Source organism: Mustela putorius, unplaced genomic scaffold (genome assembly GCF_011764305.1).
Source record: "Mustela putorius furo isolate JIRA1106 unplaced genomic scaffold, ASM1176430v1.1 tig00000592_pilon_pilon_pilon, whole genome shotgun sequence".
Lineage (NCBI taxonomy): Eukaryota > Metazoa > Chordata > Mammalia > Carnivora > Mustelidae > Mustela > Mustela putorius.
In genome coordinates, this window is record NW_025421426.1 from 6,152,078 (window position 1) to 6,172,834 (window position 20,757).

At 49.0% G+C, this 20,757-nt stretch overlaps 1 protein-coding gene across 1 annotated transcript in view; it reads left to right on the forward strand.

The window, feature by feature from the left end:
- KCNB1 (potassium voltage-gated channel subfamily B member 1) overlaps window positions 1–18,985 on the forward strand; it is a 100,864-nt gene extending 81,879 nt beyond the window's left edge. Inside the window, exon 3 of the mRNA XM_045082104.1 lies at window positions 8,223–18,985. Coding sequence (XP_044938039.1) covers window positions 8,223–10,232 — 2,010 coding nt within the window. The 3' untranslated portion in view covers window positions 10,233–18,985. The remainder of the gene's footprint in view (window positions 1–8,222) is intronic.
- The last annotated feature ends 1,772 nt before the right edge of the window (window positions 18,986–20,757 follow it).

Sequence of the window (20,757 nt, forward strand, 5' to 3'; positions counted from 1 at the left end):
CTGCCTTGGCCACTTCTGTTGTCACTTTGGTTATTGTCTCTCTAAGCCTCAGTTTCCCTGATTATAAAGTGAGGGCAAGGGGCACAGCACAACATGCAGGTGGTTTTCAGGATGAAATTTGACACTTCATTCCATAAATACACTCTGAGGACTCAAGATTGAGAAAAAGCAGACACAAACCTCTGTCCTCAAGTTGCTTACATTCTACAGAGGTGGACATTATTGCAAGGTTGCAACTTGGGCAGCATTCTGAAGTGAAAGACATGTACTCTGAAAGCCTACAATTACAGATTTGACCTGATAGACTCAGGGTCAGGATTGGTTTCCCTGAGGAGGTGATACCTCTGCTGAGCTAAGAAGGATGAGAAGAAACTGACCAGGCAGAGTGAAGGAAAAGGCATTCCAGGCAGAAGGAACAGCATGGGCAAAGGCCCTGTGGCAAGTAGGGTCATGAGAACTGTGAGGGACCAAAGGAAAACTAATTCACGTAAAGTGAAAGAGCAAAGGGGAACATGGTTCAGGATGAGGCTGGAGAGTTCAGCAAAGTATAGACCAAGTGATTGTAACAATGAGACCCCAAATCCAGTAGCTTAAACAAGACAGACCAGGAGTTGGCAAACTTTTTCACTAAAGTTGAAGACTTTAGTGATTAACTTCCATCTCAGACCCCAGATAGTTGCTTCAGCTCTACCTGTCACATCTGCTTCCCAGCTAGCAAGAAAGAGGAAACAATGGGAAAGCATTATTTCTGCTCACATTTCATCCGGCCAGACCTAATCACATGGTCTCATCTAATTGCAAGGGAAGCTGGGAAATGTAGTCCTTATTCTGGATGGTCCCATGCCCAGCTAAATTTCTATTATAATGGAAGAAGAGAAGAACAGGTATTGGGGATATCTAGTGGTCTTTGCCACATGGGGCTAGAGTGCCTTTGGGGAAGCCAGGAAGAAGTCTGTTTGCAGTGGTCTAATGAGAGGTGATGGTGGCTTGGGGGCAGGGTGGTAGCTTGCAGAGAGCGAATGGAACAGACCCAAAGATGTTTGTGAGCCAGAATTGTCAAGACTCGGTGATGGATTGGATATGGGGACAAGGAGGACCCCTGGGTTTCTGGCTTGTGCAATTAGATACAGATCTCATCTAGAAAGTTCTTCATATACTGGAGCAAGTCAGTAAGCAGTTGAAGTCTTCAGTATCGTGTCAGTAAGTCCATTGCAAACCCAGCACCTATAGCGACCTGACAGATAACAAAAGGAGCAAAGGGGGCCTGTCTAAACGGGCAGCTGTCCTTAGCTCCAGGCAGTGGTTGCCCTTGGGAATCCAGGTTGTGTGTAGACATCATCCAGTTTTCCAAAGGAATGGAAAAATCTGGATTTTTATGTGAAATATTGCAATTTTGAAACTTGGGCAAATAAATAAAAATAAATTTCTCAACCCAAAGCCTTCTGAAATATAATGCCTAGGATACCCCCAGCAATGCCATGGCACCCCCTTTCCACCTTTGTGACTCGGTTGCCCTCTGTTGGTGAAGGCCGCCGTTGCTGGCTCACCCCAAGGCCTCTGCTTTTATCCTTTGTTGTCCAAACGTACTTATCCCTGGATTCCTGTCCCTTTGTGCCCAGGAGCGCCACCTGCAGGCTCCTGACTCCAATTTATCACCAGTCCCCCATGGATGCCCACCCCCCACCCGCTTCCCATCAGCCTGTTCCCAATCCCCTTAATCGGATCTGCGCCAGTGACCCTTCTAATTAAAACTCCCCGGCTGTAATCTCCCTTTAAAGCCAGGGAAGCGGAAGGGCCATAAAAGGAGCGGAGGGGTTACCAGTCCGGAAGCTGCCTCCTTCTGCGTCCTTGAAAATGTCTTGTGGACACCTGCAGACCTGAGATCAAGTCCCAGCTCTACCTCTTCCAAGTTGTGTAGGACTGGAAAACTCACTTCATTCTCTGAGCCTCCCTTTCATGCATTTGCCTGTTCACTGATTTATCAACTATTTACGGAATACCTACTCTGGGCCAGGCACTCTTTCAGGAGCTAAGGACAGAGCAGTCCTAAACAGACTCAGCCTGGGTCCTCACGAGCAGACATTCCTTTGCAGGACAAGAGGAACACATTCCAGCTCAGCGAGATCCGTGCTATGATGGGAGAAGCTTAGGAGCAGTGGTAGTCCAGAGGACTCAGACTGGAGGGTCAGAGCAGGCTTGCTGGGGCAATGACCTCTGAGTTGGGGGCCGATGGGACGCAGTAGGAGTCAGCCAGGAGATGTGGAGGAGACGGGGTGCTAAAGGCAGAGGGAACAGCATGGTGAGGATCTTGAGGTGTGAGCCACCATGGCAGTGCAGCTTGGGAACTATAAGCATTTTTACCAGGATTTAGGATGGAATATGCAGTGGGAAATTCAGAAAAGAGTCTAGAAAGAGAGAAGAAAGGTAGTCTTAATATAAAAATCCAGATCTCTCTCTCATTCTTCATCAGTTCCTCCTGCCACTCCAACCTCATCCCCTCCAGTTCTCCCTCTTACTCAGCCCCACCTACCCTGAGCTGCTTTCTGTTGCTTGATTAAGCCAAACTCATCCCCACCTCAGGGCCTTTGCATATGCTATGCCTTCTGCCTAGAATGCTCAGATCTTTGAGCAATGTACTCCTCATCCTTAAGTCTCAACAACCAGGGCACCTCCTGAAATAGGTCTGCCCTAACTACCCAGTCTCCTATGGACACCCTCCCACCCCCGCCACTACCCTACCAATCACACTGGTTTGTCCTCAGTAACATAAAGAACTTAACACTATCTGGCCTCATCTTGCTCTTTTATGGGTTTTTGTGTTATTTTGTCCACTTCTCTCTCCCAGCACCTTGAGGCCACAAAAATGGTCTTCTCTATGCTGCATCCCCAGCAACTAGCACAGCACTTGGTAATAAATACGTGCCAACTAAATGCCAAGGATTAGAACTTTATCCAAGAGCTTATGGAGCCGTCACAGAGTTCACAGCAGGGCTATCTATGGCTTGCTTGGATTTTTGCTTCTCTCCTATGACCTAGCAATGCAGTTGTGAGGATTAAAAGCAATGGCATACTCGTTATGGAAAGCAAAAATTTTATAACTTTATTAAGACTTATTTTACATACCATCCAATTCACTGATTTCTGGTGTGCAGCTCGCTGATTTTTTAGTAAATTTGACCAGTTGTGCAACCATCACCTTGTATCAGTCCTAGAACACTTTGATCACCTCCAAAGAGATCCGGCATAACCATTAACAACTGTTAATCCATATTCCCATCCTGGCGGCCATAATCTGCTTTTTATCTCTAAAGATTTGCCTTATCTGGACACTATGTAAATGCGATCCTATGGAAGGCGGCCTTTCGTGTCTGGCTTCTTTCACTTCACATCATGTTTTCAAGGTTCATCCCTGTTGGAGCACGGGTCTGTCCTCCGTCCCTTTTTATGGTTAAGTGATATTCCATTCTACGGATATACCAATTTACGCAGTCATCAGCCGATGGGCATTTGGGTTGATTCCACTTTTTTATTTTTGGATAATGCCGCTACAAACATGCTTGTACATGAAGAGCGGTTTCCAAATAAAAGTACACATATCACAATGAGCCCCCAGTAATGTATAGAATTGTTGAATTACTGTACTGTACACTGAAACTAGCATAATACTGTAGACTAACTCTATTGGAATTAAAATTAAAAATTAAAAAATGATTTATGACACTTAAAAAAAAAATTCAGTTTCCAAGCCCTGAATGTCTCTCCGCTTGCTGGAGCTTCCAGCACCCATGTAAGGGGTTTGACTCCAATGAGCTGTGTACCCATGAATGAGTCTCTTCCCTTCTCTGCTTATGTCTCCCCATCTTTCCAGACAGGAGCCTGTGCCCTTTTATGCACAGATATTCTGTGCCTCGTTCACATTCCTGGAAGAGCAGGGGAGTGTGTGGAGGCAATGATAAACAGTTTGTATTTATAGCTGCTAGAGCCAAAGGTGGGCATCCCCGTGATCAACCACCAGAGCCGACAATTAGGAGGAGGGCCTGGCTTTAGCACCCCCGCCCTGGGGACTCCCACCTGCTGCTCACTTCCCCCAGGGGACCAAAGCTTCTGCCCCCATTTGGTGCAGACAGGTGGGTTCCAGGATCCGGAATCTCCTCATAGGGAGGGAATTTGAGGACTGCCTCTAAGTCCCTTGTCCTGGCTTTTGCCTTTGCTGCTGGGTTCCTGGAGTCCTGCCCAAATCTGATTGGGCTCAGATCCCAGGAGAGCAAAGCTGGAAATGCAGAGGCCCAGACAGGGGTTTGAAGAAGGGCTGGGAGGACTCCGGTGCTGGCCCGTCCCCTGCAGTCCATCCCAGAGACCAGGTTGATACTGTTCATTTGGGTTTCGGGCCGTTTGCAGGATATCTGCTGCCTTAGCAGGCACTGGCCTTAGCAGGCCCACAGACGTCAGCAGCTAGTCCAGGGGCTGGGAGCAGGAGTGATGATAAATTACCCAGATCATAATTTCATAACGTAACATATATTAAGTAGCTGTTATGTGGTAAGTGCTCAGTTCCTTCCATCTCCATTCTAGAGATACAAATGGAGATATGGAGGCTCAGAGATGGGTAACGATTTGTCCAATGCCACCTAGCCAGGGATAATAGTGTCAGGACTCAAACCTAGATCCCAAACTAGCTCATAAATTAGAAGGCTGCTAGAGTAGTAACAGTTATAAAAGCTGATCTAAGAGCCTTATGAATTCATTGGACTCTCATTGCACCCTTGCATTGGACACCTCCACCCACCCCCACCCCCCAACCCCTGCCAGATCTTAGAGATAAGGAAACTGAGGCACAGAGGGTTTAACACCCATGTGGAAGTTCCCCAGCCAGGAGGTAAGGCCCTGACTCTAAAGTCAGGCTTCAGTGGGCCTAGGAAAGAAAACAGTCTGTGGGCAGGGCCAGGATGGGTGAAGAGGGGTGCCTGCACGCTGGGAAGGAGACCTGAGGTGCTCTGACCCTCCCAACACAACCCTGAGCAGCTGACAGCCTTCCCCCAGGAGCCATGAGGCCTCTGCCCCTTTTCTTCTTTTCTAGGCATCCTGGGGCTGAAAGGAGGGGAGGGCAGGGCACATGCCCAGGTACAAAGCTGACTCTGGCCTTAGAATAACAGGCCCTAAGGACTGCATGTAATATGCACATAATATGCCCGGTGCATAATTCATGCATCTGTCAGCAGAACATCAATTATGTGGGTCTTCCCGGGAGTTGTCTAGGGGTTAGAAACTAGAGCAGGCTTCCCTTGCCAGCCTCTGGGGGCAGTGGGACCTCCCAGCTCTTAAAGGAACAGGCTCCCCGGGAATCTGCTCTTCTCCGCGGGTTTCCCTCTGGCCGGTGGAAGGGAGCAGCGCCTACAGCAGGAAGCTGCCGGGCTCAGCCCAAGGCCCTGGCTGGCTGCCTCAGAAAGTCTGACCCCCTCGGAGTCTAGCCCTGTGCTGGTAATCCCAGGTGCATAATCTCCTCGTCCCCAACTCTATAATTTATGAGGGGCTGGCTGCTGGTATACTCTAGGGTTTCTCAACCTTGGGACTGTTGACATTTTGAGACAGATCATTCCTTGTTGAGGGACTGTTCCTGTGCACGGTAGGATCATAGGATCGGTAGGATCGGCAGCAGCCCTGACCTCCACCCATTGGCTGCCAGGAGTAGCCCTCCCCTATTGGTTGGTTGGGTTTTGTTTTTTTTTTTTTTTAAGATTTTACTTATTTATTTGACAGATCACAAGTAGGCAAAGAGAGAGAGGGGGAAGCAGGCTCCCTGCTGAGCAGAGAGCCTGAAGCGGGGTTCGGGATCATGACCTGAGCCAAAGGCAGAGGCTTTAACCCACTGAGCCACCCGGGCGCCCCGCTCTTGGTTTATTTTAACCAAATAAAATTTGGTTATCAAATTTTTTTTAAAGATTTTATTTATTTATTTGAGAGAGAGCGAGAGAGCAAGAGAGCATGAGAGTAGAGAGGTCAGCAGGAGAAGCAGACTCCCTGCCGAGCAAGGAGCCCGATGTGGGACTCGATCCCGGTACTCCAGGATCATGACCTGAGCTGAAGGCAGTTGCTTAACCATCTGAGCCACCCAGGCACCCGGTTATCAAATTTTTGATACCACAAATTCCTGTGGCATTTGTCAAATTTTGACAAATCATCCCCAATTATGAATGACCGGAATATCCACCATTTCAGAAGTAGGGAAACTGAGGCAAGGAACGTTTCAATGCCAAGGCCACCGGGCCAGTAAATGACAGAGCTGGATTCTACCTCAAGAGCCCACACTCCTAACTCAGTGCAGGAGTTCCCAAAATATGCCACCGGAATGCTTTACTCTAATAAGCATGTATTTATTTTGATGAAGATTTAACACACCTTCCCGTAGCACACAAAACCAGCATCTTTGCAAATGTCATTTCTTCGGACAAGGCTAAAAGAGAACAGAAGAGGTGAGCAGTGTGTGTTGTTTTGCTACTGAGGGAAGAGTAGTACAAGCAACAAAAGAACACATACAATAGGATGTTGGTCCTGAGCGAAACGAAATCGCAGTTTGTTAGGGACATAGATCTCTCTATTAGAAACTCTCCAGAAACGAAGAGGGATGAGAAGAAACTGTGGTTTCCCCCGGAGTGGAGAAGGACCTGCAGGTGACGTCAGCATTACTGTCACATACTGTTTCTTCACCTGGGTCACAGGTTCACAGGTGTTCACTTGATTATGGTTTGTAAATATACATAAATTTTATCTACTTTTATATGTATCAGGTATTTCTTTTATAAAGTGGTTATGGAATTTTACTTTTGCAATAAGTGAACATCAAGAATTAAAACCCAAAAGTTTTTGTTTAAAAGACAGAGGATATGTTGGATACAAGCATAGCAAAAAACCAAAACGAACAAACCTGGGATGTTGGTAGAGCAGCTGAGGTTGGGGAACCACGTGACACCCACTTACATCATCTGAGCTGGCTGAGAAAGACACCAGAGCTTTCCTGCTGCTAATGGCATCCCTATTGCCTAGCAAAGTGCCTCACCAAAAGTACATGATCAATAAAAAGTAGCCAAATATTTTAAAACTGATTTCTGGTCCTGTCCCTTCCACTTGTTGCTCTGTGAACTTGAGCAACAGTGAACAAACACTTTGGGAGCCCCTGCCCCGGGTTAGGTGTTTGGGGTGCAGAGATAAGGCTCAGAACCCATCCCTGTCCCCAAAAGCTCATAGATTCTGGGCAGTGATAGACACACACACACACAGAGCCCCCTCTGTAATGGGACATGTCTAAAAGTACCCACAGAATGACGAGGGAGCCCGAAGGAGGGAGCAGCCAGCCCCACCAAGGCTGACCTCTGCAGGGAGGCACCACATGGGCAGTGTTTTAAAAGATGGCCTGCACTTCACTGAACAGAGAAAAAGAGACACAGCTGTGCAGGATTGACCAATAGCATGCGGCCAGAGAAGTGTGATGTTTGGCATCCTGTGCCAGGAGAGGCCCGAAGAGAGAGGGGTTGAGGTGAAAATGCAGGCTTGACGACCCGATGTGGTGAGCAAGGATTCACTGCAGAAAACAGAAGCTTTTCACACCCAGGCCACAAGGGCACTGGCTGAGGGGATAGAGTTGGCTGTTTCAGGGCAGGGCAGGAAGCGAAAACCAGCTGGACCCCTCGGAGGCTGGTGGGCTAGGCTGATGGGGTGGTGTGGGCTGAGAGACGTCCCCTGTGAGGACGGCTGGCGTGTATCAGACACTGCGCGCGGCTGGAAGCTGTCCCGATGCCTTGCCCGTGGGAGTGCATTTACGCCTCGCAGCAGCTCTCCGAGGTAGACATTATTTACCATCCCATTTTGCAGAGAGGAAAATGAGGCTTAGAGTCAACAACTGGCCCAGAGTAAGGAAGTGTCAGAGCTGGGATTTGAACCCCGAACAGCCTGACACCAGAGCCCAAGCTCTCAATTGCCAACCCTACACCCTCTTTCAGATCTCCTGCGTCCTCACTGGTGACCCCCCGCCCCCCGGGCTGAAATAATTAGCTTTAGATCATTGCCGTCTCTGGGCCTTGGTTTGTACCTCTGGAATAAATGGATTCGAATAGGGGTCTTTTTGCTCAGACATCTGGGCATGTTGAGAGCAACGTGCAGACGCAGTGTGCTGAGACGGTCATCCTTCTGGCGGTTGGTAACAAAATCCCACTCTGTTCTCCTTGCAGATCCTTGCCATAATTTCCATCATGTTCATCGTCCTCTCCACCATTGCCCTGTCACTCAACACGCTGCCTGAGCTGCAGAGCCTCGACGAGTTCGGTCAGACCACAGACAACCCCCAGCTGGCCCACGTGGAGGCTGTGTGCATTGCGTGGTTCACCATGGAGTACCTGCTGCGGTTCCTCTCCTCCCCTAAGAAATGGAAGTTCTTCAAGGGCCCGCTCAACGCCATTGACTTGTTGGCCATCTTGCCGTACTATGTCACCATCTTCCTCACTGAATCCAACAAGAGTGTGCTGCAGTTCCAGAACGTCCGCCGCGTGGTCCAGATCTTCCGCATCATGCGTATTCTCCGTATCCTTAAGCTCGCACGCCACTCCACTGGGCTCCAGTCCTTGGGCTTCACCCTGCGGAGGAGCTACAATGAGCTGGGCTTGCTCATCCTCTTCCTCGCCATGGGCATCATGATTTTCTCCAGCCTTGTCTTCTTTGCTGAGAAGGATGAGGATGACACCAAGTTCAAAAGCATCCCAGCCTCCTTCTGGTGGGCCACTATCACCATGACGACTGTTGGGTATGGAGACATCTACCCCAAGACTCTCCTGGGGAAGATTGTTGGGGGGCTCTGCTGCATTGCAGGAGTCCTGGTGATTGCTCTTCCCATCCCCATCATTGTCAATAACTTCTCTGAGTTCTACAAGGAGCAGAAGAGGCAGGAGAAAGCGATCAAGCGGAGAGAGGCTCTAGAGAGAGCCAAGAGGAATGGCAGCATCGTCTCCATGAACATGAAAGATGCTTTTGCCCGGAGCATCGAGATGATGGACATTGTGGTTGAGAAAAATGGAGACAATATGGGTAAGAAGGACAAAGTGCAAGATAATCACTTGTCTCCCAACAAATGGAAATGGACAAAGAGGACACTGTCTGAAACTAGCTCAAGTAAGTCCTTTGAAACCAAGGAGCAGGGATCCCCTGAGAAGGCCAGATCATCTTCTAGTCCTCAGCACCTGAACGTCCAGCAGTTGGAAGACATGTACAATAAGATGGCCAAGACCCAATCTCAACCCATCCTCAATACGAAGGAGTCAACAACACAGAGCAAACCAAAGGAAGAACTCGAAATGGAGAGTATCCCCAGCCCTGTAGCCCCTCTGCCCACTCGTACAGAAGGGGTCATCGACATGCGAAGCATGTCGAGCATTGATAGCTTCATTAGCTGTGCCACAGACTTCCCAGAAGCCACCAGATTCTCCCACAGTCCTCTGGCATCACTTCCCAGCAAGACTGGGGGCAGTATGGCCCCAGAGGTGGGCTGGCGGGGAGCTCTGGCTACCAGTGGTGGTAGATTTGTGGAGGCCAACCCCACCCCTGATGCCAGCCATCGCTCTACCTTCTTCATTGAGAGCCCCAAGAGTTCTCTGAAGACAAACAACCCCCTGAAGCTCCGAGCACTTAAAGTCAACTTCATGGAGGGGGACCCCAGTCCACTAGTCCCTGTTCTGGGGATGTACCATGACCCTCTTAGGAATCGGGGGGGTGCTGCCGCTGCTGTCGCTGGACTGGAGTGTGCCACACTCTTGGACAGGCCTGTACTGAGTCCGGAGTCCTCCGTCTACACCACAGCAAGTGCTAGGACGCCCCCCCGATCACCTGAGAAACACACAGCAATAGCATTCAACTTCGAAGCAGGTGTCCACCAGTACATCGACGCGGACACAGATGACGAGGGGCAGGTGCTCTACAGTGTAGATTCCAGCCCTCCCAAGAGCGTCCAGGCGAGCACCAGTCCCAAGTTCAGTGTCGGGACAAGATCAGAGAAGAACCACTTCGAAAGCTCCCCCTTACCCACCTCCCCTAAGTTCTTAAGGCAGAACTGCATTTACTCAACAGAAGCATTGACTGGAAAAGGCCCCAGTGGCCAGGAAAAGTGCAAACTCGAGAACCACATCTCCCCCGACGTCCGCGTGTTGCCGGGAGGAGGAGCCCACGCAAGCACACGGGATCAGAGCATCTGAGCTGCCCCCCTCCCCCACAACAGAGACTTGTGGCGAGACCCGAGAGGCGTGCCGTCCAGCTTCCCTGCCGCAGAGCCTTTCCGCACGAACTCAGAAAGGCTCTGCAGAGCCTCCAGACAGAAGCGAAACTCTGGGGGAGGCTCCCTAGGGCCTTGAGAGCCACGACAGGTACGACAATGCAGTCGGCCAAGACGCAGGATGTGGCATCTCTTTGTACCAAGTCCACTGCCCTCTTTGGGAGATGACGTGGGCAGAACTCACAGCCACCACTACCACATGCTGGACCTAACGAAGGCCACCTACTCCCCACTTGTCTGTCATGGCTGTCCATCACAGCCTCGGGGGGAGGGGGGCGCGCAGCCTCTCCAGCCCTCCTGGCTTCAGCTGGAGAAGGATGCCGGAACAAGCGGCTGGGCTGACCAATTTGGTTTTGGATGTTACCTGGCCACCTCTAGGAACTCCTGTCCATCACCTCCTGGATGGATCCCACTGTTAAGAAGGCTACAGAGGATACTCGTGTCATGGGGAAATTTCCGCACCATCAGCCACGATCCCAGCGCGAAACCCTTACTCAAATGTCTTCATTGACTTCAGTGTTCCATAGTACCTGAGATTTTATTCTGAGATTTCGTCAGGGTGAGTTGCACCACTTGTCCTTGATTCTAATTGCCCCCTGGCAATCCGGGAAGGGTTCACCCGGCAGGCACTCAGCCGGCAGGATGAACTGTGAGCAGTGCTGTAGGGTTGTTAAAAAAAGGAAAGCACTTTCTGTGCATCGCTAGTATAGACTCAAAAGATGTGCAAGTGTCAAATATGCAAAAGAAATAGCTTATTCAAAGAGACTGTATGTTACCGAAGAACAGAATAAAATCTGATTTTTTTTTTAACCTGCAAAAATGAAAGGAAAAAAACAAAATCCCCAATTGAAATGCCCAGTTCAGACTTTTGAATACTTCCTGCGGCAGCAGGGAAAGCATCTACTATAATAGAAATTCTTTTTTGTTTCCTGTGGTATTCAAGTTTAAAAAAAAAAAAAAGTTAAAATAAAAAGCACTTTATGTTTTTCAAAAATAGGTTTTACCAGGGACAGTGTCAACGTCTTGCACTTTAAAACAAGCACTATTTCCCATGGGCCACTTTCTGGGACTATAGCTGGGCTGTTGGTACATGCCCGTGTCCAGCCACGGGGAGGGGGGTGTTGTGCTGGTCCTGCTGTCTGCGGTGTCAAAGTCTGTGGCCTCCTCCCCTGCCCCTCTGACGCTTCCCGTTAGTCCCCTTGCAAGGAAGGGTACTGACCCCTCAAGTGGGGCCTCCCGCAGAGTCACGTGTACCAGAAGCAGGCACATCTCCGAAGAATACAGTGGACGGTGGGCACTGGGTGTTTACTCTGTCCTGTCAACCAGCTGTTGGTGTGTTTTCAGTCTCCCTGTCTGTGCTCCAACTCAGCTCTCCTTCCTGCAGCCGTCAACGCGGCCAGTACAGACAAAAGCAATAAGTATTCGTGTGCGTTGTGAACGGTTCTGGCATATTTCTTGGTGTTGGTCTTCCTGTCCCCTTTTGACGACCTGGCGTTGGCCTGCCTGAGTGGGGTCCCACAGGATGGTGGTGTTGGCCGTACCTCGGTTCAGAAACATCGGGTTGAGCCACCAGGTAGCATGATGTCATGCTGGTGGGAAAGATGACATGTCTTTGCTCTGCCTGGCTTTGGTACAGTCGTTCTCTTAATACAGCACTGATGGACGATGTCCCAAGTACAGTAGTGTAGATCTGCTGATCCACCATCTGGTGACAGGCGTACGTCTTCCTGATGGAACAAATACAGCAGGGTTCGCCTGTCCTTCACACAAGGTGTTACCGGTCTGCCTGTTAGTATAATGGCACGATCCGTCTGTCCGTTCACAAATGTCACGGAGTCGTTCCACCTGCCCTCCGTACAGTGGCATGAGGTTGGACCACCTGTCACAGGTATGATGACACGGAGTCATTCCACCGCCCTTAAAAACACCTGTTCTCTGCTGAATCCGTACCTGGTTCATACTGCTTCGCGGTGTCTCTGAGGACTAGGGATCCCTCCAGAAGGGTGCAGTCCTGTTCTTTGCCGTGTTACCCAACAGAACGATGCCGCAGTATCTTGATGCTCCGAGAAATCTTCAGAGCACCCTGGCAGCAATGGTAAAGGGGCAGGGAAAGGGTGAGGGCGCCCTGTGCTGGCGACACGCCCGGGAGAGGAGGCAGCAGCGGCCCGAGCGCTTTGCTGGGCACACTGCGGGCTGGGGGCCTCCTGAGGAGCGGCCGCCTGACAGTCGTCCCCAAGCCATGTCAGCTCATGCGTCTCTTCCTTGTTTTTATCACCATTTCCGTCGGCCGTCAGCACAAACGTGAAAATTCAGGGAAAACAAACAAATGCTTTTTGATAAAAGTAAATAGTTGTGATTTCCGATTCAGATATTTTTAGAGCTGATGCTATCTGTAAAAATCAATAACAATAATAATAGAGTCTATTTTACATATCAGGAAAGTGAACATGTTTAAATATAGCCATATATAGCGAGAAGGAACTTACCACCCCTTCTTCAATCGAGGCATTTCATTTGTTGGTTGAAGCAGATGAGAAGTGTACAGATTGGATATGACTTCTTGTTTCTTTCTTTTAAACTAATAACCAATTGGTGCAACTCTCCTTGTAACCAAAGGCCCTTTCTGCCTTGTGCGGTCACACAGGACCTGGCCCTCCCTTCCCCGTGTAGTTTGTCTGACCTTAAAGTAGCATTTTATTGAGTCACTTTTGAAGGACGATTTCAGAAGTATCATTAAGAACCTACCTTTTCAGGCTTACAAGCCAGAGTCCTATAGAGTTCTTATAGAAACAGAATAACTGAAACTCAGCATATACTATGCTTAGAAAGTATCGCATTTTGTTTTGGTTTTTTCTTTTACTTGTGTACGTATTGTGGGAATATAGCTTTTATCCTGTGCCCAAACTCAAAATAAGAGTATTGTAAGTTTTCCCAAGCCCCACCTGCCAAAAAAGGAACAAACCCCGATTTTTAATATGTGTCTACCCCTGCCTGTACCTGTGTCCATGCACTGGGAAATCTACCCGAGAGTCTCCACTGAGAAGCTGACCTTGACAGACAGGTCCTCATAGAGGAGAGGAAAGCATGGATTGGAGGCAAATCCCACTTTCATTCGGAGATCCATGACCCACCCATTCCTGAACCAATGAAAATGGGAAAAGGACAAAACAAAAGGAAACAAAAAAACCAAGTCAACCCAAAGAAACCAAACTAGGGGGCTCTAGCGGGTGAATGTCTGGTCCCTTTGGTGAATTCAGTGAAACTCACCAAGAACCCAGCGGACCACGGCTTCCAACTTCCACCATTATCAGTAAGGGCTAGGGACCAGGTCCCCCGTGTGATCGGGGGCATCCGCGACCCGCGGAGAGAGGAGGGCGAGCTCTGGAGGAGTCGGCTTTTCCACTTTTTTTTTTTTTTTTTTTTTTTTTTAATCTTTGGGTAAAGAAAAACAACAGGACTTGAGTACAGTAGATTTCTCAGTGCCTTCTTTAGGAATTTTCTCTTAAGCACATTTAATGGGGAAAGAAAAAAAAGAGGACAGAACATTTGTCTCCGTGAAGTCCCTTTCTCTAAAAGCACTGGGGATCCAGAAGGAAGAAGACTGGGGGGACAGCCAAATCCCGAGGAGGCCCTCCCTTTCAACTCACCCGGCTTGCCCCCGCGTAGGGCTGGTGGCGGCCACAAACTGCCAGACTGATTCCCAGCTCTCCTCCTCCGCGTCTTGGTGACTGTAGCTTCGCCCCTGCCCTTTCTCCTAATGAGACCCACTCTTCGGAGGAGAAAAACAGCAGCAACAACAACAGCAGTATTCTCTTCTGTGAAACTGTGATGTATTGATGTGTGTTACTATTGTACATTTCTGTCTTGCTCCAAGTCACGGCTGGAGTGTCTAGTCCACGGACAAGGGGAAATGGAAATTTTACCATGGACAAGGGTTCACAAGAGCCAGGTCTCTCTCTTTCCCCCCCCCCCTCTATTTCTCTCTCTCTCTCTCCTCCTGCTCCCCACCCTTTCCTTATTTCTCTGCCAAGAGTCCCACAGTAACATAACCCCAGGCTTCAGCATCCATTAGATAATTTCGAATGCAGTGAGATTGTAGTGAAATGCCTCTAGGGCATGATCCTTTGTGAGAGGGCTTTTCCAGTGGCTGGAGGAAGAAGGGGTCACCTCTGCGGCCCCCAGGGGAACAAGAGAGAGCCTCCAGCCCTGAGCTCAAGGCCCCCCACCGCCACATACACTTCTGGTTTCTCACCGCTTTTATGACAACATACAAATCCTTTCACTCAGCCAGGGAGACCCAAACCAGCCTGGCTACGCCCCCAAAATGAAATTTACCTCTTCACTTTCTGTTGCCACGTTTCTGGCTCTAGAAGTATCGGATGCAGGCCTACATCGTAGGACATCCAGAGTAGTCTATTTTTTTGTTCAGATAAAAAGTATATAAATATGTGTGTGTGGTTAGCAAATTTGTAATAGGGCTATTCAGTCTCATTGCTTCTTTTGTAATACAGAGTAACATCTTGGGAATTTTTTGGTTGGTCATTATCATAGCTGGTATTTTCTGGGTTTTTTGTTTGTTTTTTCCATTTCCTCCCATTGCCCCTCAGGCTCTCTTTCTTCCTTTTGGACCTGACTTTCTGGCGGTGGGGAAAGACTTCAGGCTCTGACTTCCTCGTGCAGGCATTTCCTGACACTAGGCCTAGAGTCTGTGGACACTGTAACTTTCCTCGTTCTGTCTGTGTGTTTCTCCTATTTATTGTTCTTAAGATTCCAGGGCATGGAAGCAGGAGGGAGACCCAGGGGAAGCAAGGCTACCGATGGCCCTCAAAATCGGGATGGCATGTTGGCTGGCTCAGCTCCTCCTCCCCAACCCTGCTGGCATTTTGAAGACTGAATTTTCTCATCTCTGGAGATCTTAGGACTACAAATCTCACGCAAGCAAACTTCCCACTGAGGTCCAGAACACACCCAAGCCCCTCTTGGCTGGCCTGTTGCCATGTTCAGCGACCCACTCCCCTGTAACATCAGTTGGATCTGAAGGCCAGAGCATTTTCAGGTTCTTGCAAACCTCAGAGAACATGCTGGGCCTCAGATCTCATCAACTTCTTACTGGTTCCTCATTTTAATCCATTTGCAACATCCTCACAAAAAAAAAAAAAAAAATCCCAAAACACAAAACAAAAAAACAAACACAGTAAACAAGCTTGCAGCCAAACCATGCAAAGACACGTTCCCAAGAACCTGCCGTCTCATCTCCCCATCCCTTCCAGCTGCCTGGCTCCTACCACCAGAGACTTCTGGCAAGGGCAGTGGTGTTTTTCCAGTCTCCACTTATCCAGGCACTGGGGAGTTTCTGGACTGTCCTGATTGATTCCACCAGGCAGCTTCCAGCCTTGGGCAGGCCGAGGACATCTCACAAAGCAGGATCTTCAGCAGAAAGTGATTCTCACTCCTCAACTCATTCAGGAAGATGAAGAAAGGCCAGATGATCTCCCACTTGGCATTCATTTCTAGGTGTTCATACCCCACCTGCCTCGCTATCAGTTTCAGGACTCTGGCCTCCTTCCATATCAGAGTTCTGAGCCGAATCTGGACCCCCATGGCAGTGAACCATCCCCTTGGATAAACCCCAAGAGGAAACCAAGGACGAATGTATTACTTTGGACTCTGCCTCTCATCAGAGTTTTCCCACTCCCCCCAAATTCCTGCCTGGTACTCTCATTTGAACCAGAGCCAAATAAAACAGATTCGATTTTTACAGACTTTTGCACAAGAACAAAACAAATTGTCTCCCAGGAGTTTGCCAGGTTTGATGCCCAGATAAGCAAATAACTCTATCCGGTGGCTGGTTTCATCTAAAGAGAGATTGGGAGGTTTGGGTTTCTATCCACTGCCCCTGCTTTTGTTTTAACCTGGAATTTCTCCTGAATGTCCCCAAATGCCGACTTCAAGAAATGGATTTTCAAGGGGGTCTGGTGAATCCAGCAGTCCCTCATCTTTTTCTTCCCCTCCGGTTCTAACTCTCCATTCCTCTCTCCAAAGACCCTAAAAAGATCTAAAGCCTGGCCAGGATGGGGGAAGGGGCTGTTCTCCTGAAGGGGAAAGATATGCCTGCAGGATGACTGAGTGAGTCTCTGAAAGTCTCTTTCCTGTAATGAACGAAGTGGTCTATTTCAGCTCCGATTAAGAAAGTAATTCTCATGGGCAGGGCCGCCTTACCATGGAATTCGGTGCCATGTTGGGGAATGAGCTGCTTTGAAAGAGGCTAGAGGATGCACAAAATGGATGTTGCTGAGGGACCCTCACATTGCATGGCCACTAGACTGAACAACGAGGGAAATCTGCACCCCTTTCCCCCTGGGGAGGTGTGTATGTGGTTTGAACATCTGGGCACAGGCTCGAGGCATTGAGGCAAAAGCAGGGAGCACAATTAGCAGGAATTCAAATTCTAGGATTTGGAGTTTTCCGCGAGGGGTGCCAGGGAGGGAATTGGCAGCAGGACACCCTCCTTCCTTTCGGCTTCCTACCCTGGGCAATTTTAATGACCCCACCGATCACTCATCTAACCCGTCCCCAGTGCCCTAACAGGCCCAACACTGGGTGGGATGAGGCTTACGCTACCCTCCCCAAACCAGCCAAGGAGCAGTCCCGTCTCTGGCTGGTCGTCTCATGGTGCTTCGGCTCTTCTGCCCGGACCCTGTGCCCTCTTAAGCCTGAGGCTTTCTGTACACGAGATGCAATTATCTTTTATCCACTAGCCAGCCGTCGAACTGCCCAGGCAACAGCTAATGGCACCGTTCCAAAAGGGCTTTTTTTTTTTTCTTCTGGCAAATAAAACAGAAAAATCGCATTCAAGACATCTGAAAATCTCCACCCAATAAAGTTTAAGTCCAGAAGGCCCAAAAGAGAGAGGCCACTGTAATCTGATTTTGCAGCCAGACAAGGCTTTCGCTGCCCAGGTTCCCACATCCGTAGCCCCTTCCCCAGTCGGTCTGGAAACTGCCTTGTCCAAGGAGAGCATTTGACACAAGAGGTTGTAAAATCCCCCTCCCCCAGTTGTGGGTTTGGAGGAGGTGGGCCTTCATCCTCAAGGCGACCCCAAGTATAGGCAGTTGGGGGCAGTTTTATTATGAAGTGATGCTGGACGGTAAGATTGCAAGGACAGACTGAGCTTGCACTTTCCCCGGAAACACAATGAAACAAAAATCCAGTTCCCAAGATCCTCCTCTGAAGCTCTGTCCTGCAGAAGTATCTCAAGTCAGTGGCTACAATGGCATGACAATTCTGGAAAATGAAGGAAACTCCCAATTCTGTCTCATTAAGATGCTCTCAAGGGTCCTGCGTGGATCATCCCACACTTCTTGCCTCCCTGAGCTAATCCAAGTTTGGAAAACAAGCAGGGAAGCCCTGGAGAAGATGCCCAAGAGATTCGGACTTCTCCGAGGCTTTGGCTTGTGGCTCCCTGGTCTGCACTAGGGTTTGGGTCTCTCCTTAGATAAGCTTGACATCAAAGGCCCCTGTGCCTAGTGGGTGGGGAAGAGGAAGATCAGCAGCTGCCGAGCCGGGGGCAGCCAACCTGTTTGCTCTCCAGACCTATCCCAGCTTCAGTCCAAGGCCAAGGGCTGGGAACATCATTTTATGGGCCAGAAACTCGGGGTTACCCCCCCAGTATATGCCCGTGGCACATACAGGCACCCAGCTGGTGTTTTTTTGGAGTGAGTGAATGTGTAAACGATTGACTTCTGAGTGAGCGAATGCAGAATTTTATCAGTTCCTGCCAGGCTTGGGGTATTGCTAACTGGGAAGGAAGGAGAAATGGGGGGCCCCTCCCATTAAAGCCTGTAACTCCACCAATGCCATTTGGCCTTTGACTCAACTGGGGGCCATGATGCTATCCAAATTTGACATTTGTCTGCCCTAAGGTCCACAGTCTTCTCAGAGCAGCACTTCCTGGGGCCCCACAGGCCATCTCCATGTTCTTTCCTACTCTCCTGTCTTGCATTTTCAGCCTCATGTTCTAGTCTAGCTCACAAGGAAGGGATTTGCTGGGGGCAGGAATTTGGGAGCTGACATCTGGAAACTGGATTGCATTCCCTGAGCCATGGGAGTCCAGCTGGAAAGGAGGGCAAACCTGCCCTCCACCTTTGAGAGCTAATGGGTCTTCCTTTCTTCTGACCCCAGTGCCCCCAAAGGTAGCATGTGCCCCAATTCCATCAGCTCTAAGACCCTCTGTCTCTCCCAGGAACCATGGTGTGAGGTTGAGGCTTTTCTGCCAGCAAAGCCATTCTGATCACCCCACCATGATGGGGGCCAAGCCAATCACATTAGCCATAAATGACCAATGTCCTTAGCCACTCTTCTTGGGGTCACATTTGTGGGTCCTGTTCATCTCTGGTCAGTTGATGTCTCTAGTCCTTCCTGTAAAAGTGAAAATGAACATTGTGTGTGTGTGTGCCTGTGCACACGCACACACACGCACACATACACAGACACACCTACACACACAGAAACCAAACAACAAAAAATTTGTGTCTTTTTATGCATGTGATGAGATGAAATTGTGACCTCCAGCTGCTGTCCTGTCTTGTAAAATATGTCCAAATGTTCAAGAATTTCTAAGCAAATGGTCCTTTAACGAAGTATGCACAGTTCAATAAAAAGGTATGGAGAAAACCAGCGTGGTGGAGTTTGTGTTATTTTGGGGAGGGCATAGGGAGATGGGGATGTGAAGGTCTGCGGGAGAGGCTGAATCGGGGACCATGGGGGGCAGCACTAGCTTCTTTTCTTCCTGAAATAGAGAAGGTCTGAAAATGTAACAGGCTTGTCACCCCAATATGCAAGCAGTGGCAACGTTTCCCCCACACCGGGTGCCGTGTGCATGGACCAAAGTCTAAACTCTGGTTATCTGGCTCTCGTGTTAACTGTACCTGGGCATTCTTGGCCCCACCACCTCTCATCAACACGCCCCAGGTGCCTACAAGAGTCACACACCCAACTCTGGCACTCCATCCACCTTCTCATCTTTATTGTTCTCTGTAGCACTGCCTCGGACACACTGTATTTTATCTACACATTTTGTTTACTGTTGACCTCCCTTCAACAGAACATAAATTCAAAAACTGGAAAGCAAAGAGAATAAAGACTAGGGAAAAACAAACAAACAAACCCCAGAACAGCAAATCCAAGGACCATGTGTATATCTGTGTGTGTGTGTGTGTGTGTGTGTGTGTGTGTTTTATTTTATTTTACCCACCCAAATAGTAATATACCATAAACACGGCTCTGCAGATTGCTTTTGTCATGTCAGAGATCTTGAAGATCATTCTGTATTTATGTATTAATGCATGAAGAGCTTCCTCATTCTCTTGGGAGCCTGTGTTGTGTTCTGTTGTACGCAGTAATTGCTAGTCTCCTACAGCTGAGCATTAAGGTTGCTTCCAAACTTTTGTGATAACAAACAGTGCTGAAATGAATGGCCTGTCAGCGGTTCCTGTGGGCTCTGCCTCCAAAATAGATTTGGAATCTGTGCTGCTCACCCCTGCATCGCCGCCGTGTGGGGCCACCCCATCGCTGTCTACCGCCTCATGATTGCGATGGCCTCCAGACCAGGCTCCCTGCTTCTACCTTTGATCACGTTCAAGCTCCTCTCTGCACAGTGGCCAGAGGGATCCTGTCAAACTGTCAGTCTGATTATGTCACTTCATTGTCAGAACATTCCAGAGGCTTCTCATCGCATTCTGAATAATATCCAAAGTCCTTGGTGCTGTCTGCAAGGCCATACGTCCCCTAGCCCCACTGTCTCTTTGATTTCAATACCCCCTGCTTTCTCCTGAGGCTGCGTGGCTCCATTATCACTGGCCTCCTCACTGTTCCTCAGACATGCCCTGAGTGGACTCATCTGATGATCCTGCCCCCTTCCAGTCCCCACCTCTGAATCCTCAATCCTCTTGGATCAACTGTCTGATTACTCTTCCCTTCCCTCACTCCTCTTCAGACACATTGGCCACCATTCAGTTTTCCAATACACCAAGCATGCTTCCACCCCAGGACCTTTGCACTGGCTGTCCTCTATGCCTGGAACATCTTTTCCAGACTGGCCTCATGGCTCATTCCCTCACCACCTTCAGGTGTCACCTTCTTGGCATCCCCTTTATCTGACAATCCTGGTTATAATGGCAACATCCCCTACCCACACACATACCTCTCATAGTCTGTCCCCTTCTGCTTTATTGTTCTCCATAACACCATCTCTGATACACTATATTTTATTGTTTTCCTCCCTCTAATAGATGATAAATTCCTCCCTCCAGTAGAGCATAAATTCAAAAACTTATAAGCATTGAGAACAAAGACTAAAAAAACAGAAGATCCAAGGACTGTGGGACAACTATAAAAGGTGTGACATCTGCATAACGGGAATACCAGAAAGAGAAGAGAGAAAGGAACAG